The sequence below is a fragment of the Carcharhinus amblyrhynchos genome, chromosome 17 (genome assembly GCF_965287045.1).
Source record: "Carcharhinus amblyrhynchos chromosome 17, sCarAmb.v2.hapA, whole genome shotgun sequence".
Taxonomy (NCBI): domain Eukaryota; kingdom Metazoa; phylum Chordata; class Chondrichthyes; order Carcharhiniformes; family Carcharhinidae; genus Carcharhinus; species Carcharhinus amblyrhynchos.
This window is the reverse complement of record NC_137340.1, coordinates 17,451,978-17,477,083: the sequence shown is the minus strand read 5'-3', so window position 1 is coordinate 17,477,083 and position 25,106 is coordinate 17,451,978. Positions and strand designations below refer to the sequence as shown.

The following is a 25,106-nucleotide window of genomic DNA, read 5'->3' as shown; positions in this document are numbered from 1 at the left end:
TGTTTTTAAACCACCTATTGTGCTTCCTTTTAATAGTGCTAGAAATCAGTTTTTTAAAAAGTTGCCGTTTTGTCTCATAATAAATTTCTGATCTACGTCATACTTATGTAGTGTTTGTTGTGCACTGTCATATTCTATTGGAACACCCTTTTGACTTTCTTTGTAGCATTATAATAGTTTAGCTCATGCAGAGAATACTTCCTGCACATTTTCCTTTTGGGTGCTTGCTGAAAATGAGATATTGAACAAGCATTTCTCCTTTTGGAATAACTTCCACCACCACTGAAGGGCACACACTTATAATACAGCTGCATCCAATTTTTTTGCTTTTTCTAAAACCTGATATGCTGGCTCTGATTTACAGATATGAAAATGCCAAATTTGAATTCAAAAATTCTCTCGTGAAGCTGTTTGAAACTTAAGTGCTAAGTGAAGAGAGTGCAGATTGAATTCATAATAAGAATGTTTTATGATGTTTAGGTGCTGTAAACACAACTTTTTCCATTGGGTCTCCTTCCTTTGTTAGCATTATTTTGTTCCCTTAATGTTTCTGCCCATTGCTTAGATGTAGATTTGTCTGCTTTTAAAACAATCCTTTGTAATGTAAAATATTTGGAACTGTAATGAAATGGTTTTGTTTTGATTGTCCATTGATTGCAATTGTCCACTGAACAGATTTCACTCGTATAATTTCCCCTTTTTTTTGCTGACCATGTTATAGTATATCTGTTCATTTCTTTATACGTTTGTTTGGAAGAAGAAACTGGACTCAAAAGGCCAGTTGTGTTGGCCCGTTTCTGCACAGCTGGTTTGTGACTTGCCTTGAGTTTCCAGCAATGTCTAATTTTGTTGCAGGTATTTTGCGTATTTATATAAAATGTTATTTTAAAAAAAAATTTACGTATTAAATTTGCAAAACTGTTTTTGTTGCAGGTATTTTGCAGTAATAAAGTCTTCCTGATTTTATATATAACATTTGCAAAATGGATATTGTGACGTTGTATTTTAAATTCTGACGACAAGATAATGGAGCTCATATCCCAGAGTTGCTTGTTTATCTGTCTGCAAGCGCCCCCTGGCGGGAAAAAGGGTCAGTGCCTTTCACACTTGCGCTGTTTTGAGCTTTCTTGTAGGTTCTGAAGGAAATTGGCTTTAAACTGATCACCCACCGAGCAGTTAACAAATTTATTGGATCAGATGTGTGAACAATGCATGTCACTGAGCAAGGGTGGACACTAGCTGCTGACATGAATGTTGTTGGCTGAACAGAGTCTGGTCAGAATTATTTTATTTGCTTTTTTTTTTAACGTCTGTCCCGAAAAGAGTGGAACAGGATTGGAGTGAAAACGATTCTCGTGTTTGCTGCAATGGTTTTAAGACATGATGAAGCAGAAAGAGAGAGAGAGAGAACCCCTTCTGCGAGGGTGGCGAAGTTTTTAGATGTTGGAACACTTAGCGAGGTGAAGCGGTGGTAACAATTACTGATATCGTTTCAGGTCTATGATCTTTTATAATTACCCCACCCGATTCAATGAATAGATTCAGAGGGATGGGCATTGAATACAGCAATATTTGAACTGGAAGAACACCAGGATCCTATTAGAATTGTCACCTGCTGGACTCTCGTTTGCAAACTATGAAACGACAGGAACGATTTCCCAGAAGAAATCCCAAAGAAACATTTTCTGGTGCAAATTGTACTTGTTTTGAAAAGTTGTAATTTCACTCCACTGAGTTGTAGCCAAAATTATTTGTAAATCGCTAATCTTACAGGCACGATCCGCCAGTCAGTCGACAAGATGAGCTGGTAAGAATTTTCTAAATTGAAAGTTAGTTTTTTTTATGTATTATGAACCAAAGATGCTACATAGATCCACACTGATAATACGTTGTTCGGGTATGGATGAACATACACTGCAACAGCAAACTCTACATTTGGGATTTCTATATGATGAATACCAGTATTGTAGACTTTATCAAATATTGTTTCCATATCTGAATAGCGCATCTGGAGAGGAAATCCTAAAATCTGTGGAAGAGGTTTAAAAAAAAATGAATTGCCACAGTAGCTGTTTGAATCATTGTTCAAACTATTTCTTCCAATCTAAAAATATGTTAGGCAGAAATATGCACTGTATGGTGATGACATACATATCCACACTCTAAAGGTAGTGGGTGGGATCAGAAAATGTGGAGGAAATTCCAAATCTGTTTTACATCAGCGTGAAAAGATACCACGATTATCCATTCCTGATTTTAATGGCAGCATGCCAGAATCATGCCTCCACTCATCAATTAAAGGCCAAGCCAGCATCTAATTAGACCAGCATCATTCACAATTTGATATAAGGGGCATGCCCCTGGTGAGCTGCACTTCATTTGTGACTTTGAGGTATGCTTATCAACCTTTTCTCCTTCTGTGCCTACGACTTCTCCATCTCAGTGCCAGGTTGCACAGGCAGCAGCAGAAAGAACTCAAGAAGGTTTTAGAGCCAAATTCTACAATAATAGACCAGCAATAAGGCAAAATTGCAGATGAAAAGGGATCGGGGGCAGCACAGTATCATAGTGGTTAGCACTGCTGCCTCAAAGTGCCAGGGACCCAGGTTTGATTCAACCTGGGTGACTGCCTGTGTGGAGTTTGCATGTTCTCCCTGTGTCTGCAGAGGTTTCCTCCGGGTGCACTGGTTTCCTCCCACAGTCCAAAGGTGTGCTGTTTAGGTAGACTGATCATGCTGTATTGCCCCTTAGTGTCCCAAGATGTGTAGCTAGGGGAATTAGCAGGGTAGATACATGGGTTTATGGGGCTAGGGCGGATGTGGGCCTGGGTAAGATGCTCCATTGGAGAGTCGGTGCAGACTTGATGGGCTGAATGGCCTCCTTCTGCACTGTAGGGATTCTATATTTCTATGATTCTATAATGGGAGTGGTGACACAGGACAGAGGCAAAGGAAGGGTCAAGGACTTGTGGTGGGTATGAAGAGTAGGGAAGATACACACAGACGCACGACTGCAAGTGGTTGGGGAACATTCTCGGAGCAATAGCATAAAGACACTATAGTGCAGCAACACAAATGTCAGGACCAGAATCGAAACACTACCCAGTGCAGAGCACAAAGTTTTTTTGGGGCCAGGATGGAAAGACAGTCTAGCACAGAAGTGCCATAAACTAGATTGCTGATTGAAGGATGGCCTTGTGCCATTAGTGCTAATACAGGCTGGAGAAGGTCTGGGGAGCAATCACTCCTGTGTCAGTCGTGCCCAGCATGGTGTGCAGATGGTGCGGTCATCACCTCAAACGTGATGGTCCATGAATCTCTGACATAGTACTAAGTAAACACAGTAAGAAGTCTCACAACACCAGGCTAAAGTTCAACAGGTTTATTTGGAAGCAAAAGCCACTAGCTTTCAGAGCGTTGCTCCTTCATAAGGTAAGTGGGAGTTCTGTTCACAAACAGAGCATATCAAGACACAAACTCAATTTGTGTCTTTATATACCTGTTTGTGAACAGAACTAAGTTTGTGTCCTTTTATGCCCTGTTTATGAACAGAACTCCCACTTACCTGATGAAGGGGCAGCACAGCGCTCCGAAAGCTAGTGGATTTTGCTACCAAATAAACCTGTTGGATTTTAACCTGGTGTTGCTGGCATCTCCACATCATACTATTGGATCACCCCACATCATCACAGATGGCACAATCAGGGGAGGCATTTGCAGCCTGTATTTCAGGAAGAAATAAAATAGGGACAGGCACTCACTAGTCTCTGTATATGACTGCAATAAATTGCAAGATGGGGACGGGTCAGATCTACAAGGGGCTTTGGCGCATCAATATCAAATGATTCACTGGGCTAGCCAAGGACAATGACAATGGAATCAAGGATTAGTGAGGAAGGATCGAGCGTAACTTGAATGTTAAGCTTCTCCTGCAGAATGATGGGAGGGATTTCCACAATCACAGGGGGTGTTTGAAGCTAGCCTCATACTAGAAGCTCAGCACTAACATTTTCCAATCTGAAGCTATGTTGTAACTGAAAAAGTATAAAGAAACTCCGTAAAGGAGAGCTTCCAGGGCTTGTGAGAGGATCAACCAGTGAGCCAACAGTGAGAACTTTCCTGCTCGCTCATGAAAGGAAGGCACTGTTGAGAACAAATCAAAAATAATGGAAGCCTTAACTGTTGTAGCACTTTCATACAAGACTAAACACGATTCATCCCATGAATCAATTTCTTGCAATAAGACGGAACTCTTCCGGGGAGGTGATCAGTTGGGAAGGGGGTTGGAAGTGGGGAACTCTGTTCGGGAGGTTATCAGCGATCGGAGAGGGAGGGAATTCTGCAGAGCGGATGATCAATAATCAGGGAGGGATGGAAGGGACTCTGCGGGGGTGGGGGGGAATAATTAGCAGGGCGGGGGGAACATGGTAATGTCTGTTGAGGAGATCTCCTAGTACATTGGGAGATCAGGGGCGCCTGTGCAATGGTGCCCCTAGAGCCTATCAGCCGCTTTATCCAGCGAACTGAGGCTCCACCACCCACACCCCTGCTGCTAGCAAGAATTGCATCCTGGCACTTTTTTTTGCGTTGAGTGTCACCAGACGTTTTAAAATTCACTCAAAAAACAAGTCTGAAACTTTCCTGTTTTCTCACTCTTTCAATACTTAGAGTTGTTTTCATTAAATTCCACTCATATTCTCAGAATTAACTGTCTGAGACTTCCAGGGCCTGTCTGAACTCTTGCAGATCTTATTGCCTTTTCAAAACATTCTCATTGAGGTAGAGATTTTGGCAATTCATGTGATCCTGTAGGCTGTAATCGTGCTGCCAGGGGCCTAAGAGGTGATGTAATGCCTATACTGAGAGTAACTCATTGGTGCCACTGTCAAACCCTAGTTGGCAGCATGAAGATTAGGTTAATGCACATTCATATTAATGTTCAATGTTCCTACGGAGAGAATGAGAGAAAGATGGATCTGGCATACAGGCAATATCAAAAGGGGAGAAGATAACGGGGCACCAGGCTCACCAAAGGAAAGATCCTCACTTTGATGAGCAAGGGGAAGTTACCCATATATTTTAAACAGAAATTTAACAATCTGACATAAGTCATCAAGATCAGTGAGTTAATTTTCGAATGATATATCCTACTACCGCTAACCACATCCACTTTCTCAGTTTGCTCCACTGTACCATTCGCCTACCAACATCCTCTATCATACAGTACTCAACTGTTGGAAGCCTTGTTTGTACTCAAGTTTCCACATAGTAGCAGCCATTTAACCATGACAGCCAAATCACTAAAACATGTTGTAAGTAGTCATTGCATATTCCTCTGTCCTGCAGAAAAAGGTGGTGCATTACAGCAGGCAGCAGGAAAGAGGAGGACAAGCACCATTATGGAAAGGAACTTTACTAAGCAGGAAGGGGAACAGAGAGCCTGGCAGACATTTGCTGAGACGGGTGTTGCAAGCGTGCAGCAGGTTGCTGCTGCATTGACAGCAAGATGAAAACAAAGAGTATATCAGCATGTGTCCATAAGATCTGAGTTGGATAGGGATGGTAAAAAAGACAGGGTCCTCTTTCAAGGGTCAACATAGGAGAGGAGAGAACAGAGAGTTTGCGCACACACTCTCTGTAGACCCATGAACTGGGTAACAGAGGCTCAGAGGCAAGCCAGTGATTCTTCAAATGTAAGAAGAATGTTAAACAAGAGATATTTGTCTGGACCCTAAGTTCTGGAATTCCCTCTATTTACCTCTACGCCTTTCTATTTCTGTTTCCTTCTACAAGATACTTTTTGAAAATTAACTCTTTGACCAAGCTTTTGGTCATCTGACGTATTATCTCCTTTTATGGCTCCTACCTCATTTTATAATACACTTGTGCGGCATCTTGGGACATTTCATTATGTCAATGGAATTAAATAAATGTTGTTGCATCATATCAAAGTTTTGACAAGTCAACACCTTAATTGAAAATATAGTATGTTCTAAAGGGACAATACAAACCTTGAAATCTTTTAACAAACTCTCTAATGCTGTGCTCTGTTCTTCACTTACTGAACGACCAAGGTTTTGTTCTAGCAGAGGGAGAAATTTTTGAAATACCCCAGTACAGTAACGGTTCCATCGTGTGGGACGTTGAGCTCTCCAATCCATAATTTTGCTCTTCAATGCCCATTCAATTCTAATCACAAAGAATAAAACAAGTGATCAATCATGCTTTGATAGTAGCAACCAGAAATATTTATTGTTTTAACTTAATTGATATGACTGTTTCAATGAGGAACGCCAAATGACATGCAAAACAACTTTAATAATATTCAATGGTCTCCACACTAACTAAACTATATGGGACTATATTTCATGCCCCAGCAACACGCTAAACAAAGAAATTTCACCTTGGCCATAATTTTATGTGCGAAATTGCATGATAAGACATCAGGCATGCATCCCAATGTCAACCCACAATATAATGGTTGTTCGGAATGTGTGAATTCACAGCACATCTGGCGACAATTAAATAAGCAATTAAGGCCAATGAAAAGCAATGAAGCCAAATTTTATAGCGTCCATTTAGCTTGGCAGTCAACACACAGGCAAAATGGGCAGGCAGACAATCCTTTTTTCATTATTTCATCCAAGGTTGGGAGAAAAAGCCTAGAGGATGAGTAGTGAGGAGTTTAGAAGAGAATTTGCTGCTGGTTGTTTTGTGAAACTGGAAAGCTTTATCTCAGTTTTTAGCTTCAGACTTTGTGTTGGTGTTCTTCATTTCAGGACTCATTGGTATTTTCAAGGCTCCTGGAGGATTTATACCATGTACAGTCTTCTGGTGGGTAATGGGGATTGTCTACTCCACTGGTGGGAGCTCCTTTGAAGAGGAAGGCAGAGCAGAAGGGAAAGGAGACCAGGTGCCTGAAGGCAGTGTCCAAAGGAGTGGCTTGGGGGAGGAGAGTGCAAACACATGGGATGTAGGGTCAGCAGTAAGTGCAAAAGATGAAAAGGGTAGCAAAACATGCCTCTATCCTACTGCAAGTGTATAGGCAGTGATTCAGATGTTAGAGGTATAGTGTGTTAGAGGTGTAGAGGTATAGTGTGTTAGAGATATAGAGGTGGCTCCTCCTCTCCTGGGAGACCATGACCTCCGTATGTCAGAAAGGGCCAGAGATTGCCTCCAGCTGTGTGGGTAACTACTCAATGCCAGTGGCACGAAAGGTCACAGTAGCCATCAACTTTTATGCCTTAATTTCACAGTAAAGGTCACAATAGCCCTCAACTTCAATACAAAATGAAGGCGTGTTGAATCACCAGCACAAACGCACCTCTCCCTGATGAATTCAATGCATTCCATGCCCATTTTCAGCAAGAAGTCAGTGAGAGCAAGCCTTCCACCCCAGAAGCCCTGGCCAAACCGGTGTCTGAGGTCAGCATCACAAATGTCAGACTAGCCTTCACAAAAGTTAACCCCAGAAAGCAACTAATCTAGTTGAGGTAACCAGATGAGTACTCAGATTCTGCATGGAGCAGCTGGCAGGGGTATTTGTAGACAACTTTAACCTCTCTTTGAGGTCCTTAACTGCTTCGAGAAGATGACTCTCTTCCTTGTACCAAAGAAAAGCCAAGCATCATGCCTGCTACCAAATAAACCTGTTAGACTTTAACCTGGTGTTGTGAGACTTCTTAATGTGCCTACCCCCATCCAATGCCGGCATCTCCACATCATTAACAACTATCGCCCAGTGGCTTTGACGTCCATCATTATAGGTGCTTTGAAAGGCATGGCATGAATCAATACTAGCCTCCTGGACTGCCTGGATGCACTACAGTTTGTCTATCATCACAACAGCAAAAGCGATTTCCCTGTCTCTATACTCAACCCTGGAACACCTGGATACCAAAGACACCTATGATGTGGAGATGCCGGCATTGGACTGGGGTAGGCACAGTAAAAACTCTCACAACACCAGGTTAAAATCCAGCAGGTTTATTTGGTAGCACTGCTTCAACTTGGTGTTGTGAGACTTCTTATGATGCTTGGCTTTTCTTTGGTTCAAGGATGATGGTCAGTATCCTATTTATTGACTACAGCTCAGCATTCAACACCGTTATTCCTCCAAAACTCATCTCCAAACTCTGTGGCCAGGTGCTCAGCTCCTCCCTCTATAACAGCATCCTAGACTTCCTAACCAATAGACTGCAATTTATAAAGATAGACAACACCACCTCCTCCACGATCACCCTCAATACCGGCACCCCGCAAGGCTGTGTCCTCAGCCTCTTACACACCTTTTTATACACCTATAACTGTGTGGCCAAATTCTCCTCCAACTTGATTTTCAAGTTTGCTGATGACACTACAGTAGTGAGTCAGATCTTCATTAATGAGGAGTACAGGAAAGCGATAGAGAATCTGATGAACTGGTGCGACAACAATAATCTCTCCCGTAATGTCAGCAAAACGAAGGAGATAGTCATCGACTTCAGTAAGTGTAGTGAACGACATGCCCCTATCTACATTAATGGGATGAAGTGGAAACGGTCAAGAGCTTCAAGTTTCTTGATGTCCAGATCACCAACAACATGTCCTGGTCCCTCCGTGCCAATGCTATAGTTAAGAAAGGTCACCAAAGCCTCTATTTCCTTAGGAGGCTAAGGAAATTTGGCATGTTCACTACAACTCTCAGCAACCTTTGCAGATGCACCATAGAAAGCATTCTTTCTGGTTGTATCACAGCTTGGTACGGCTCCTGCTCAGTCCAGGACCATAAGAAACTACAAAGGGTCGTGAACAGAGCCCAGTCCATCACACAAATCCATTGTCTACAGTTCTCACTTCATCAGAAAAGCAGGCAGCATAATTAAGGATCCCACTCACCCCGAACATTCTCTTCCACCTTCTTCCACCAGGAAAAAGATACAGAAGTCTGAAATCAGTGCCAACCGACTCAAGAACTGCTGCCATCAGAATTTTGAATGGACCTACCTCATATTAACTTGATTTTTCTCTACATCCTAGCTATGACTATAACACTACATTCAAGAGTAACACTATTCTCCTTTCCTTCTCTATGTACGGTATGCTTTGTATAGCACAAATGAAACAATACTTTCCACTGTATACTAATACACGTGACAATAATAAATCAAATCAAAAATGCCTCTAGCTCTTTCCAGAGGTCAGTGAGGTATCTATGTGCAGTGTCCCAATTTGCTGCCCACAGTTGCATTAAGCTGGTCATTAGGTAGGCTGTACTGCGATTGCAGGTTCCCCCCAATCCAGAATGCCATTGACTGCACCCATGTGGCTATCAAGACATCAGGCTGAGCTGGATATCTTTGTGAATAGAAAAGGATTCCATATTCCTGAAGATGCAGATAGTTGTGACCACAAGACATAAATCCTGCAAGTCTGCGCAATGTACCCTGGTAGCTCCATGATTCATACATTCTCTGATACTCATTGGTGCTAAGGCTGTCCGTCACGTCAGCTCAACTGGATGGGGGATAGCTGCTGCGAGACAAGAGTTATCCATTGAAAAGGTGGTTCATGGCGCCTCTCCAGCACCCAATGACAGAATGGAGGGCGGTGATAGAGAGGAGCATTGGTCTGCTGAAAATGAGATTCAGATGCCTGCACCATTCAGGAGAACACTGCAATATCCTCACTAGCAGTTACCTCATAGTCATTGCATGCTGTGCTTGCCACAATCTAGCTCTGGCAAAGAGGAACCACCAGGGGATGAAGATACTGAGGCAGCTCCACAGGCCACAAATGATAACTCCAGTGGTGAAGCAGAGGAGGAGCCAAAGCAGAAAACTGTGAGAACATGGAGGCAGACTTGTGGAACATTCTGGGAGGCAGGGATACGAGAGAAGTCTTGATTTAATGCACCTTCAGCTTTCTTGATGCTGCTTCCATCTCATGCCAGGGGACAGCCTCCTTACCAGATGTTTGCAATGATCTATTCCATTGAATCCAAAGTCCACTCAGCAATTATGTGATAAACCTAATAGCCTCTCACATCCAGCATGAGACACTGGCGTGCCCGGCACCTATGCATATTCAGGCTATTAGCACAAAAGCAAAATGTATATGCTCTTAGCATAAAGCGTCAACAGTTACACCAGTAAATAACTGAAAAAATAATGGCAGAACAGAAGATCACCCGTGAAAAGTTCCTTTTGTGCTCATGGTGATGTAAACTTACATTCACAAGTGCTGTGTCTTGGTGCCCACTATCATCCTTGCACCCCCCTCACCTCGCTGGCAGCAGCTTGGAGTCATGTATGCTGAACCATGTCATGGCTGCTGACTTGAGCTGCCATCTCTACCTAAGCCTTCTTGGTCAGGTGCAGTGCCCTCTTCCTCAAAATGTCCCACCTAGCACAGACCTCCTTCATCAGTACTCCAAAGCATCTTGAGAGGAATTGAGAGGAATTGCTTGATAGAGCAGATGCAGCACGATTTCATTAAAGGGAAGTCGTGCCTGACAAATTTACTGGAGTTCTATGAGGATGTGTCTAGGGCGGTGGATAGAGGAGAGCCGGTGGATGTGGTCTTTCTTGATTTTCAGAAGGCGTTTGAAAAGGTACCTCACAAGAGGTTATTGCAGAAGGTCAGGGGACATGGAGTTGGGGGTAGGGTGTTAGCATGGATAGAGGATTGGTTGTCAAATAGGAGGCAGAGAGTTGGGGTCAATGGGTGCTATTCAGATTGGCGGATGGTGACTAGTGGAGTGCCCCAGGGGTCGGTGCTGGGGCCTCAGCTATTTACCGTTTATATAGATGATCTGGAGGAGGGAACCGAGTGTAGGGTGTCGAAATTTGCTGATGACACCAAGATTGGTGGAACGGCAAATTGTGCGGAGGGTGTGGAGAGTCTACAGAAGGATCTAGATAGGCTGGGCGAATGGGCCAGGAAATGGCAAATGGAATTTAATGTTGGCAAGTGCGAGGTGGTCCACTTTGGTAGGAACAATGGTAGGAAGGATTATTACTTACGTGGCGAAAAACTGCAGCAGGCGACGGTGCAGAGGGACCTTGGGGTCCTTGTGCATGAGTCGCAAAAACCCAGCTTGCAGGTGCAGCAGGTGGTCAGGAAGGCAAATGGGATGCTGGCCTTCATAGCGAGGGGGATTGAATATAAAAGTAGGGAGGTCTTGCTGCGGCTGTATAGGGCATTGGTGAGGCCGCAGCTGGAGTACTGTGTGCAGTTTTGGTCGCTGCACTTACGCAAGGATATTTTGGCCTTGGAGGGAGTGCAGAGGAGGTTTACTAGGCTGATGCTGGAGTTGAGGGGGTTGAGCTATGAGGAGAGGCTGAATAAATTAGGCTTGTACTCGTTAGAGTTTAGAAGAATGATGGGAGATCTCATTGAGACGTATAAGATGATGAATGGGATGGATAGGATAGAGGTGGAGAGACTCTTCCCGCTCAGAAAGGATAGTAGGACTAGGGGGCACAGCCTCAAGATAAAGGGGGAGCGGTTTAGAACGGAGTTGAGGAGGAACTTCTTCACTCAAAGGGTGGTGAATCTCTGGAATTCTCTGCCCGTTGAAGTGGTGGAGGCTACTTCGCTAAATATTTTTAAGACGCAGATTGATGGGTTTTTAATAAGAGAGGGGATTAAGGGTTATGGGGAGAGGGCGGGAATGTGGAACTGAGCCACGACAGATCAGCCATGATCTTATTGAATGGCGGGGCAGGCTCGAAGGGCTAGATGGCCTACTCCTGCTCCTATTTCTTATGTTCTTATGAAAAACTGGGGGCAAAGTGCTTGCTGGACTTCCATCATGCCTGTTATGCCCACTGGTTGCTGCGGCCACAACTAAGAAGGATAAAGTCAGCAGTTCTCTTCAGGACAGCTCCCTGTGGCTCCTCTCCAATTCCAGAAATCCTTCAGGGAGCTGCTGACTTAATGAAGCCCTTGCTGTGTCACCACTGGATCCAACGCTCAACAAGCTCCCACCCTCACATGGACATCCCAAACAATCAAGAGTCATGTTTAATGCTGGCCAGCCCTTAATTGGTCAGCCCAGAATGAAACTGCTTCACTAATTCAATATCGCCCTGGAGGAAATTCCATATCTGCTTCTGGGCCACCCATCATGCCCAACAAGTGTGAAATTCAGGCCCTGATCTCATTTCTCTGTGGGAACTTTGAATTGATGTCCTTTTGTCACAGATTACTGGAAATAGTAATCTTCCCCAATCCCCTGATCAAAATCCCCATATAACCTCCTCAGACTTCTTTATCCAGTGGAAGTAATCCTACCATTTTAAATCTCTAATCATTACAATGGATGGATTTTTCCAGAACACCTCCCCCCTCCGGCAGCAGGCAGGGTGCACAATGAGGTGAAGCTGAAAAGTCATCCTCTCACCACTGTAAAATCCTACCATTGAAGACATGAAACTGTTTTGCAAACCCAATCAAAATCATAGAAATGCACCTAACTAGCACATTTTTCAAACTGTGGGAGGAAACTGGAGCACCTAGAGAAAAGCCACGCGGACATGGGGAGAAAGCGCAAACTCCAAACAGAAACAAACCCAAGCCTGGAATCGAACCTGGGTACCTGGCACTGCAAGGCAGCAATGCAAAGCATTGTGCCCTGTGCAGCCCCACCATGCCTGCTCTTTTTCACCCAGCCTCAAATGGCTTAGCAGAGTGAGCTGCACAAATATTTAAAGCTTCTATGAAGAAGCAAGCTCAGAGGCCACTGACCTTACACTTGGCTAGTTTCTTGTTACTGTATAATACTACACTGAATGTGACCACCAGGGTCACGCCAGCTGAATTATTAATGGGGTCCTGCCTGCAAACCTGCTCAGATTTGGTGTTTCCAGACTGGTTGGGGAGGGTGGAGGCCAGGCAAGTCTCCTGGGGAGAACACCATGACTGGAAAAGAAAGAAGACGGAACATTCGAGGTTGATACCTAGTTGTGGCCAAAAACGTTGGCGGTAGATCAGCCTGGATAGCAGGAATAATTGTAGCGAGAACAGGACCAGTTTTATACAAGATCACCATGTAAAGAAACATATGGATCATTTGAAGAAGAGAACAGGATCTGATCCAGTGGACCAACAAGTGTGCCCCGCTGTGAACTCATATACGCCAGCTATGGAACTTGGGATACCTGTGGCCTTTGTGGAGCAAAGGCAATCTCCAGCTTATATAGTGGAGAGGGATGAAGCCATCAGAGAAGACATTGACCCTGAGCTGATGAGTCTGCCCTTTGCTTTGGCCAGACCAGATTCACTGGTTACTCAAGGGCCATGTTTAAAGTTGTAGCATTCTGCACGAGTCCGAATGACTCAGGACCAACTGACTTTGTGAATGGATTTTCATTTGGTAAGTATCATATTCCCTAATATGATACTGGGCGAGTCTTTCCCATCCCACCCACTGTAGAAATTGTAGTAGGTGGGACATAAAATTTGGAAGATCATTTAAAGGTCCGTTGACCTCATGTGGAATCACCAGTCTTGGGAAATGCGCAGACAGAAAATCTTGTCCATTGAGTCTGTATGCATATGTGTAATAGTATTCTCTTTTGCTTTTGCTCATAGGTGGACTCAAGAGTTAGGGGAGAAGGAGTGTGGTAATGAACCCCTTTAAGAGGTGACCCTTTGTGGACCACCTGACTGGGGAACCTATGGAGTGGCAGTGCAGGAAGCTTGGCTAGTCAGGAGTGAGAACACATGTTCTGAGATTGGGAGGACCTCAGTTGGAGCCAAGGTGGAGAAGAGAGTAGACCTGTGTATGTGTCCTGTCAGACCCTTAGCATGTTTCTAGTTATTATAGTTTAGTAAACTCATGTTATTGGAGCCACATCAAGATATTATAGGCACAAAATAGGTGGTTGTGCTATATTGTTCAATTAACCAATTTTGCTATCACAAAGCAATTCTACTGTGAAGTGGATGGGTGAATAAAATGCCAGAATGTTTTATGTTAATTACTTAAAGATCATGCTAAAATGATACGAATGACCATGGATGAGAAAGGTGAAAAATATTATTCAGGATTCTTAATTTCTTGTCATTATCCATTAAAGCCTACTGGCAAATGTGGAACTGGGGCAAGAAAAGACAAAACTCAGCCATGGTCGTTGATTAGCCCATCAATACTTAGGCCCAGATTTCTGCAGAGTCAAGGAGACTCTGCTGACCAACCAAAATGATGGAATAGGACACAGATCCCGAAGTCCCACCCCATTTCCAACAGATTTCATTTTTACTGGTCTGGGAAAGGGGATGGCAAAGACTTTCACATGTGAGAAACCTAAACTCAGCAGGGTCATCTGAACTCAGTGCTAAGTTTAAAAAGGCAGATATGGTCTGTAGAACTGTTATGGTGCGAAGTTATTTAAATACCCTGTTCTTTAAAATTTATTTCTGCAAGTGTTGAAAAACTCAAGCTGTTAGCTTACTTAAATCCCAAACCCTTTAGATTTGTATGAAAATTAAGCCCGCTAATCACATTTAAATGTGTTCAAATGTCGTTTCCATTATTGCATGGCGGGAACCTGTTACGTCACATTAATCTCCCCACCTTGTCTTTTAGGGGTGTATATTGATCTTGTATTGTACCAAATGTTTCTTTGAACACATAATAGTAAAAATAGCTTCTACCTGTTCTGCAATTTATCCACCATGCTTCTTTCTGTGGAATAGTAGATTAATTCTGGTGGCTAGAAAATATTTCAGTATTACAGATTATAGATGTATCCAAGTTCTAAATCTCAATAAACACATTTTCTTCATATTATTGAATCGATCTACACAAAATATTCTATGTGCAACAATAGAAAAGAAGCAACCTTTATTGAGATTTGTTCAAAACAAGAGCTTTTAAATTAGCAGATAAATGTTATTTCAAAATCTATGAAAGTAACAAAATTTTGGTTTGTGCAAGCTACCTGCACAGATGACAGTACATGATGCTGGGAACTCTTGATGAAGAATGGTTTCCAATTATATTCCTTTGAGACATCAAAATTTATACTCATAGGAAGATATGCCTTTTGAATATTCATCCAGATCTGTAACATATTTCAAAAGTCACATTATAATTTTAAAAAAAGCTATTATTTACAATAATTAAAAATATTTGAAACAATAATTAAAAACTCATTAATAAGTTTTGCATGATATATAATAAAAACAGAACATGCTGGAAATATTCAGGAGGTATGGCAGCATCTGTGGAGACAGAATCTTAATTTCAGTTTGTGACTTTTCAACAGGCATTCTTGTTCACTATTTTCCGCTAACACCATTTCTCTCATCACAGATACTGCCAAACTTGCAGACCATTTCCAGCAGTCTCTCTTTTTGATCTGAGATTTCCAACGTACACAGAGTTTTGCTTTTGAGTTAGATTCTGATCATTTTTATGTTGTGATTGAGTGGAGTCCGTGACAGGGACATGGAGTGTTTCCCACTTTGGAGGCCAGTGGAAAACCACGCTCTAGCTTTCATCCCTGATGTAATGAATTGTGCACCTAGGGATGTTGCATCATCTTCTGTGGTGGAGCGAGCTTGATGGCTTGTGTCCTGCCGTCATACCTAGATGTTATATTGAAACTGACCCACCATTGAAGAAAAAAGTTGGACTGCCTCAAAAACACTGATGCTGAAAGATTCACCTGATAGAAGCTCTTGCCACCCACTGCTGTGATGTTCCAGGGACATTGGATGCCTCCATCTTGAACTCTGGATTTCTGGAGCAGAATGCATTTCTGCTGGCATTGTAAAGAATTGGGCGTGGGGGGATGTTGGACCTTATTTTGCATCTCATTAGTGGGATGCAACTCTTTTCCAAGATGTGGAGATGCCGGTGTTGGACTGAGGTAAGCACAATAAGAAGTCTCACAACACCAGGTTAAATAAAGGCCAATAGGTTTATTTGGTAGCACAAGCCACAAGCTTTCAGAGCGCTGCTCCTTCATCAGGTGAGTGGGAGTTCTGTTCACAAACAGTACCTTTAAAGACGCAAACTCAATTTACAAAATAATGGTTGGAATGCGAGTCTTTATGGGTAATCAAGTTTTAAAGATACAGACAATGGGAGTGGAGAGAGGGTTAAGCACAGGTTAAAGAGACGGGTATTGACTCCAGCCAGGACAGTTAGTGAGATTTTGCCAGCCCAGGCAAGTTGTGGGGATTACAGATAGTGCAGCATGAATCCAAGAACCTGGTTGAGGCCGTCCTCATGTGTGCAGAACTCGGCTGTCCTCATTAATGTCACAGAACAAGTCATCCTAAAGCATGTCCTGCACTGCTGCAACAAACACATAATGTTCAGAGTTTTGTCTTAATTCAGCAATAAATTTAGCTATAGACTGTCTTGCTTTACGAAAATGACTGGAACTTGAACCACTGGACAATCGCTCAGGGCTTAGGATTGTGGTGATTCTGAATGAGTGGAACTAAATCCACAAATGAAATTTCCCTCGATTTCCATGATGTTGCTAAATTCCTCACTACCTTGTAAGTCTTCGGCCCGTATATACTTAGGAGAATTGAGTAATTTTTAGCCTAACCCTCAATTTAATTCACCAAGAAAAGTATTCCAACCTTTCCATATATTCAGTCCCCATTCTCTTCCACAAACTCACTGATAGTCCCGAATGTAGTCATGGGGGGCAGTTTTACCATTTTGATTCTAGTGCTGAATCTGGGCACAATTCAGATCTGACTTGGAAACCTGTTCTCAGGCACCCCAATATGCACTTAGCCTGAAAAAAAAATCATGAGTCTGAATCATGCTGTGGGCAGGGCTTATCATGCCCGAAATGCTGCTGTTCCGATTGGAGCCTTCAACTGCGCATGCGCAATGAAAAAAAATTTGAAAAATGCTCCCCTGTCCCATTACTCCTGTGCTGTAAAAAGCGCATAAAGTGGCCCGGGAGCAATGGCCCTCATAGATATTGTCCCACATAACTGTCCCCCCTATCCACCCAAACATCACCCCCCGCTACCCAAACTGATCAGAACCCCCTGCCCCACTTCTGCCCCACCAATTGCCTGCAGAGTGGCAGTGGCCTCCCCCTCACCACTCCCACCAGAGACCCATCTGGCCTCCCTCCCACCAGAGAATGATTGAGCTTCCCTCCTCACCCCTCCCCCCACCCCCCACACTCCAGACAGCGATCTGGTCCTCCCTCCTCATCCCCCACCAGAGAACCATCTGGTCTCCCTCCTCCTCCACTAGAGAACCATTTGGCCTCCCCCCATCCACCAGAAATTGATCGGCCTCCCTCCTTCTCCACCCCCATTAGAGAATGATCAGGCCTCCCAACACGTCTCCCCTCATCACCAGAGATACACCTGGCCCTCCTCCTCCCCCCATCTGCCCCCTCCCCCACCCCACCAGAGATACATCTGACCTGCCTCCTCCTCCATCCCCCCCAATCAGAGAATAATCTGGCCCACCTCTCCCCCTGACAGTCTGAGGTAGAGAGCCACTGGAAGCTCTGAACATACCTCTTCAGAAGCTGGAGCATCCAAAACAGATCTTTGCCGAGCATTTCTGTTTCGCACCAAATCTGGATGGGCAAACGCGATGGTAAAGGGGGAAATGCAGGTAAGATTGGGCGTCCATCTCATTAAGTCCATGCAAATGCATTTAAATTGACGTGACATCTGTTTTGGGCGCTGTTCAGATTGTGGCCATTTCCAGGCCTTGGTATAGTGGGCATCTGCGCAGACACCTCATGCCTGGCTTTACCAAGTTTTTGGGCCCAAAAATGGGCACAATGCAATGGTAAAATTAGGCCCATGTTGTTTCTGGTGAACTAAGGAGCCTGCTGTTGGAGCCCTTGACTGCCGTTCATATGGCAAACTAATACTCACTGTGCAAACCTTTATGTCGCAATGCTGAAACACAAGGTTTTTATTTTCTTTTTCTCTCCTCATCACCAAAGAGATGCGGGGTGGGATTCTCCCCCAAAAATTCTAAATGTCAAATTTGCATAAAAGCTGAAGTTTCAAACTGAATCTCTCACACTCTGTGCACTGTAGAGCGCACTACCGTAAATCACATGAAAAAGCTGGGGACAGGGTCTATCCCTGCTGGAGATGCCAGCTGAGCGGGCCACTGCCAATGTGCCAATCTGTCAGCACCAAGATTGGCATCACACTGCCAGCCTCCCACATCAGTGGCCCTCCAACCCCCTCCCACCACCCCCACAATCGCTGACACCGTGAACATGTCTGGACCAACCTCGACCCGGCTTGAGCCCACTGCCTAGACTCGCCTTAATCTCCCCCCCCACCCTGGCAGCTCGATCTCCCGATCCCAATTCCCCGCAACAGTAGCTCCAACCCCCCCTTATTGGTAGCCTCCGAGTCCCAAATCCCATGGCAGGCTGACTGCTCCCCCCCACTACACCTTGACACCCAGCCCCGATCACTGGCCTTCCACCTTCTGCTCACAATCCCAAATGCAAAGTGACAGCAGGACCTCCCCTATACTCACAAAGGACCCCATCCCATTAGGCCCCACATGCCTTGGCACTGCCCACTGCCCAGTGGGCAGTGCCAAGGTGCTCCCTGGACATTGCAACCCTGCCTCTTGGGCATTGCCAGGAAGCCAGGCTGGCACTGGCAAGATGAGAATGCCCGGGGGACACCCCAATTACCCCCAGCCCTCCGCAGTGGCCTCAATTGCCCCTCTTCACTCCAGTGGTGTCGGGCCTGCACGTGGGAAACTAAAATAAACTCTGCTAGAGTGAACCACTCCTGGTTGTTGGGGGGGGGGGGGGGTGGTGGAGGGGGAGGAGACACGAACAGGCCAGAGATTTCAGTCCCATGTCAGCTAACAGAATGTTTATTATGTTCAAACTAACATAAAAACAATTTACATAGCTCCATGCCAATTTCAGGTGTGGAGCCGATGGCGTTCAAAATCCGGCTGCCAAAGACTAGCAGAGGCTGTGGAGCCTAGTGGGGAGCTGGCAAAACAGCCTCCGCATGAGTCTCCCAGCCCACTGCGCTGCTTCTGTGCAAACTTCAGTTGGTACGATCCTCCATATATCCCTCCATGATGGTCAGCATTCTTTCAATGGAGGAAAATGAGAAATGACACCACGAATGGCAAGGATGGACTATTTCACCTGTTGCACATCGAACTGCACTGTCTCTAGCGACTTCAACATATGCTCATACATTCAATGATGGACACAATCATCATTTTAATCACTCCCCATTGCTTCCACAGCTGCCCCACTCTAATCAGGTTATCCTGCTGTGACTCATTAGTCTCTTCTCCATCTGTGTCACCATAACAATGAATGGCATTTCACCTTCTGTGGTTTGACATTTCCGGGCATTTTGAACACTCTTCTGCAAGCACAGCCATGTGCAGTGTCACACCTGTCTCATAGTGTACTTGTGCTCTTCATTCTGAGGTACTGTTGAGATGGCATGGTGACACAATCATTCAGCCAAGTAAACACAATGTTCACCTATCAATGAACATGGGGTCAAGTTTGTATTAATTAAAAGTCTCAATCTGAACGCCGATACCTGTCCATACATGGATCTACCACCTGGCCTTACATTTCATGGGGACTTTTTAAGTAATGCTGGGCTTCTTATTTGCAATTCTAAACAATACTCACCTTTCCAGACCATAAGAGGTCATCAGGTCTCTTCCTGCATTAGACCTAGCTTCTTACAATCAACTCTCTGCAAGAGGCTTATTATCGCTGCCTTCTCCCATCAAATCTTCTTCATTAGGCTAGCTGTCCTCCTCTTCCTGTCTGCTCAAAAAAGAACATCTTTCTTTCCCCTCATTGTCTGCAGGAACACATCCAGGGAGATGTGAACTGAATTGTGGAGTGCCTCTGCTTTTTGTTAAAGCCATTCTTCTGATGCCTCCATTGAAATAAACCCCGTACTTTGAAACCCCTTTAAAAATGGCAGTGAGCAGACAGCACTATGACCTGCCTGCTGCTCTTAATTAACTGGATCCCTTATCTTTGGTCTTTAAGCAGAATTTCCTCGTAAAATCTCCCTGAGGTTGGGCCACCCACCCAATCGATAAAAGTCAGGACATTAGAGTTCACCCCACTTCCTATATATTTTGAGATCCAAGCAAATTTGATCATGAAGTTCATCTTAAAACAAATTATTCTAAAATGTGATTGGTAGGTGTACTTTTAATTGAGATCAGTATGCTTTTATGTCCAAGGATACTCACATTATCATTATTGATCAAGCAATCAGCACTTTGCAGGGGACAAAAAGCATTATACTGGTCATAACACTCCCCAGTTTCTGGGTTCCAAATCATGGTGTGTAGTTTTTCTAGAATCACTACATAAGCTGTTGGTCCCTTTAAAAAAAAGGTTGTGAGACTATGAATTAGAGTACCTTTTTAATAACCATATGCAAAATCTAAAAAGAAACACAATACCAACATTTACAATATGAAAATAGAAAAACATGAAAATAGACAAAAAGGTTGAAATTCCTCATCAATAAATTTGATGGACTCCTACTGAATGACCACAGATTTTGATGGGACTTGGTTATAGGCAACCTAGTTTCTGGAATTGCCCAGTAGAAAGTAGAGCCTCTGCTGACACATACAAAACATAAAATATGGGACCAGAGGTTCATCAAGAGCTGCAGTGCCCTGGCCTCACAGGAACTGAGTCTTCAGTTACAAATCATATATCTCGGGAAAAGAGGTGGACTAGGCTCCTGTTGGGGCAAACATGGATGACACTGGCAACAGTGTGGTCTAGTAAATCTCACTTTATCAATCAGGACACATTCCAGACTAGGCAAAGATGTCAGCTTTTCCAGTTTGAGAGTGGCGGGAACTTAACATATGGGAAGATGTTAGAAGTTCCACTGGCCCCATGCAATGCTAAGTACCTTCTCCCTAACATTGCATGCTTCAGTGAGTTTGGTTCTGGAGTGCACTAGCAGGTGAGTTCCTGGCATTATTGCAAAAGAAATTTCAGCCTTAAAAAGTATTTCATAATGATAACCTCTTCTCTCTAGAAACAATTTCACAAATGTAAAAAATAAATCCTTAACATACAAGTAACAAATCCATAAATAAAATTATTTTGCTCATAGATCAATCTCGCAATAAATGATTGTTACCTAAATTTGGAAATGATACCTTGATCATAACAGAAAATTTGATTATTGAATGTAAGCATTCTTGCTCATTCTTTGACATTCAAATCCATGTTGAAATAGAATAACCATCATTGTATTTGGAATAATTATTTACCAAAATATCCTTAACAAATATTGTGCCCTTCCTGAATGGGTGATTTCATTAATCCTGCTTAATATCAGCTTAATCTTAAGCAAGCTTTTATTTGTTGCCTTGAAAACCTGAAAAAGCACTGAAACATTAAAGTAAATAATAAAAATAGTAACTAGAAGTTTCAGCTCCAAGATACATTAGGTTGGAAAAACACTAAGAGTTTACCCAGATGGAACATTGATATTACTTTTCAAACGCCAAAGAGATTTCTGGTTACAATAAGTAATAGATCACCCTTCCTCATTCAGTCAACCAATATATGCACATATATCTAGAAAACTAGGAGTAGGGTTATGACTCTTCACTAGACTCCCAGCTTTTTAGCAGGATTTGCTTAGGGGTCAATGACATTTTGTTTAAAGTAGACAAAGTTTGACACCCAAAACATTTGCTAGTGAATAAAATCACAAGATTCCTCGGGGTATGTACAGCCAATAATGAAGTTAACTAAACACATTTGGAAATATAAAACCATTTACAAAGACTATCTCATACTTTAGCATTCAGAATTAATATGAGGTACATATGAATTAACAGGAAAGTTGTGGTCGAACACACCACACTACACCTTAACAGAAAATGCCATCAAGACAGAATCTATGGATTACTTAACAATCCACATTAGTAAACTGCTGGCCTTCATAGCGAGGGGGATTGAATATAAAAGTAGGGAGGTCTGGCTGCAACTGTACAGGGCACTGGTGAGGCCGCAGCTGGAGTACTGTGTGCAGTTTTGGTCGCTGCACTTACGCAAGGATATTTTGGCCTTGGAGGGAGTGCAGAGGAGGTTTACTAGGCTGATACCGGAGTTGAGGGGGTTGAACTATGAGGAGAGGCTGAATAAACTAGGCTTGTACTCGTTAGAGTTTAGAAGAATGAGGGGAGATCTCATTGAGACATATAAGATGATGAATGGGATGGATAGGATAGAGGTGGAGAGGCTCTTCCCGCTCAGAAAGGACAGTAGAACTAGAGGGCACAGCCTCAAGATAAAGGGGGGTCGGTTTAGAACGGAGTTGAGGAGGAACTTCTTCACTCAGAGGGTGGTGAATCTCTGGAATGCTCTGCCCGTTGAAATGGTGGAGGCTGCCTCACTAAATATATTTAAGACGCGGGTTGATAGGTTTTTGATAGGCAAGGGGATTAAGGGTTATGGGGAGAGGGCAGGAAAGTGGAACTGAGCCATGACAGATCAGCCATGATCTTATTGAATGGCGGGGCAGGCTCGAAGGGCTAGATGGCCTACTCCTGCTCCTATTTCTTATGTTTCTTAAACACTACAGATCAATCAATTTTGTTTAATCTCTGTCTCTCTCACAAGGGATTTCAATTTTTACCTTCAAGGATCTCGCCCTTGGAATTCTCTCTATAAGTTGCTCCAACTCGGGTGGCCTCAACGGCAAACCAGCTTACAGGATTTCCATCTTGTCTCCCAAGATTCTATTCCTCTCCATTCCCAAAACTGCACCCAAGCACAGTTCTTTGGCTGTACTCAGCGGAATATTACTGCTCCAAAAGGATGCCGTCAGCCCAAAAGTCCACAGTATGGGGTCACCAACCTCCTGCTGCTTTTGTGGATCTACAGGTCTTCTACTGATCTCCCTTCATTTTAAAGCCTGTTAACTGTAGCCTTTTTTCTGTTTGAAGTCTCTTTTTATGCTCCTCTCTTTCTAACTTAACTAGGACCTCTCCCTGTCCCTGCCTGGGTCTCTTTTTTTGGAACTTTCCCTGTCCTCTCACCCTCACCCCTCCCTGTGACACTTGTCTTCAAGTGCTCTTCTCTACGTCACATATATTTTTGTGCTATTTTCCTTTTAGTACAGGTATACTGGGCCCAAATACCTTAAAAATGCAGAACTGTGCATGTGCAGCCCACTCCTGGACTACGCAAGCAAAGAAATTCCAAAGTCTGTCAGCGCTTGGAATTCCTGACCCTCACTCTCAATTCCAAGGTATTTCATGGTTCCCACAGTTATGGTTCTTATAAAGGTCCTGAGCATCAAGCTAACTTGCAGTACAGCAGCACCCTTATCATGCTGAACTGTTAAATCAATCTTGACAGTATATGAATTACTGCCAAGCAGTTTTTGTCTTGACCTTTCTGGACTGAATTTTACAGCCTCTTAGGGCAGGATGGTAGATGTGGAGGTGGGATGGGGGGAGCTCTAAAATTGGGTACCATGTAATACCTGCCCATTCCTGGCCAATTTCAATTCCACCATATGGGGAACTGTCTACCAATTGGGCCGATTGAAGTCCATACATAGCCAATTAGTGGCCTTCACCAGTCACAGCCACTTTCTCTCCACAGCATGGTGAGGGGGTCACCAAGTATCCGGCCTGCCCAATTAAATCTGACAGCCAGGCAAGGGGGAATGTGGTGCCTCCTTTTTCAATCGCAGCCTGCTCTCCTCTCCATGCTATTCCTACCCATATATTTACATACCCCACCAGCCCTGCAGACCTCAACCTCCCACTCCTGTCAACATGCTTCTCTCTGGAATTAGCTGTAGTTTCAGCAAGAGCCACCACTTGTAGTAGTGCTGTAGGACCAGGGAGCTACTGGCTATTTGACTGGCCAACAGCTTTTAGCAATGGGATGTCCTTTCCGTTGGGGGCAGAAGTCTTGCCTCAAGTCAGTTAGGTGCCCAATGATCATTTAATGACTGAGGCAAGCTGGCCAACCTTTATAGGGAGCAGGGATCTAGCCCTAACATTAAATTCTGCCTTGAGTTTGTTGCTATCTGCATGACAATATGTTTAAAATTTTGTTAGCAGTCCCAAACCCACCACAAGATTGCAGAAGGAAATATTATCCAGTTACTGCTGCTTAGTGATGTTTCCAAGAAAACAAACATCTGTATCCATGTAGTGAAATAGATAAAATGGATCAACTATACTACTTTTATTTCACTTTCCTGCCAAAATGATAAGACAAAATGTGAAGAAAATAAGTGAAATAAAAATAAATGAAAAACCTATGATCATAGAAATCTAGGTTATGAAAAAGCAGGTTTAAAGAGTCATTAAATCAAGTTCATTTCAAGAACAAGAGCGAAGCATACCCTTCCAGTATGAGGACCTTGCTACTTGAGGAATGTAAGCACAGAAAAGTCAAGTACAACGAACGTTATTTGAAGTTTACCCTTATAGCACTCCAATTCTCCAGCCTGGCACCAAAATTCCTGTCATTTTGGTGGCTCTATCTTAAATGGTAGATAATTCCAGACATTTCTCACTTGTAGATTAAAGACACAGCTTTCTAAGCTGTGTTTTAAATGTGCCTGTTATTAATTTAAATATATTTTCTTTTGTGCATTTACATGAAATTCTGGTCTGGGTTCACCTTATTTCTTCCTTTTGATGATTTATACAATTGCATCTCAATGAGGTTATCTATTTAACAAATGCCATTGTAGTTGGAGTATTCTTACCTCATCTGAACATACAAAAGCACAATCATAGTTTTCCTATTTCTATGATCCCTGCAGAGACTGATGCTTTTTAAAGAGAAATATATATTTCCTAGTGACCAACAGCAAGAATTTCATTACAAACTTACACATTTTAAGACTTTAACTAATTAACAGAACCAAAAACCACATGCCACATTTATACATAAAGGCATATGCTCAGAGAAAGCTTTGTAGTTAAAGTCCCAAATTTCTCTCAACTATTCAACAGCATTATCTCCCCCCCTGCCATACCAAGGAATGTCTTCTAGAGCCCCTTTAAAGTTCTCTTCACTCAATCATCTGAGTCTAACTGAATCAACATCAGTGTCAAGCCAACTCTACAACTGT

The 25,106-nt window shown here is 43.4% G+C and overlaps 1 protein-coding gene across 1 annotated transcript in view; it reads right to left on the bottom strand.

Annotated features, from left to right (window-relative positions):
- Positions 1–1,840: 1,840 nt before the first annotated feature.
- The window catches only part of LOC145354567 (protein CC2D2B-like), a 272,448-nt gene continuing 249,182 nt past the window's right edge, over positions 1,841–25,106 (bottom strand). The window contains exons 39-43 of the mRNA XM_080206030.1: positions 20,215–20,349; positions 14,927–15,049; positions 14,640–14,698; positions 6,011–6,188; positions 1,841–2,029 (exon numbers count right to left, since the gene is read on the bottom strand). Coding sequence (XP_080062156.1) covers positions 1,841–2,029; positions 6,011–6,188; positions 14,640–14,698; positions 14,927–15,049; positions 20,215–20,349 — 684 coding nt within the window. The remainder of the gene's footprint in view (positions 2,030–6,010; positions 6,189–14,639; positions 14,699–14,926; positions 15,050–20,214; positions 20,350–25,106) is intronic.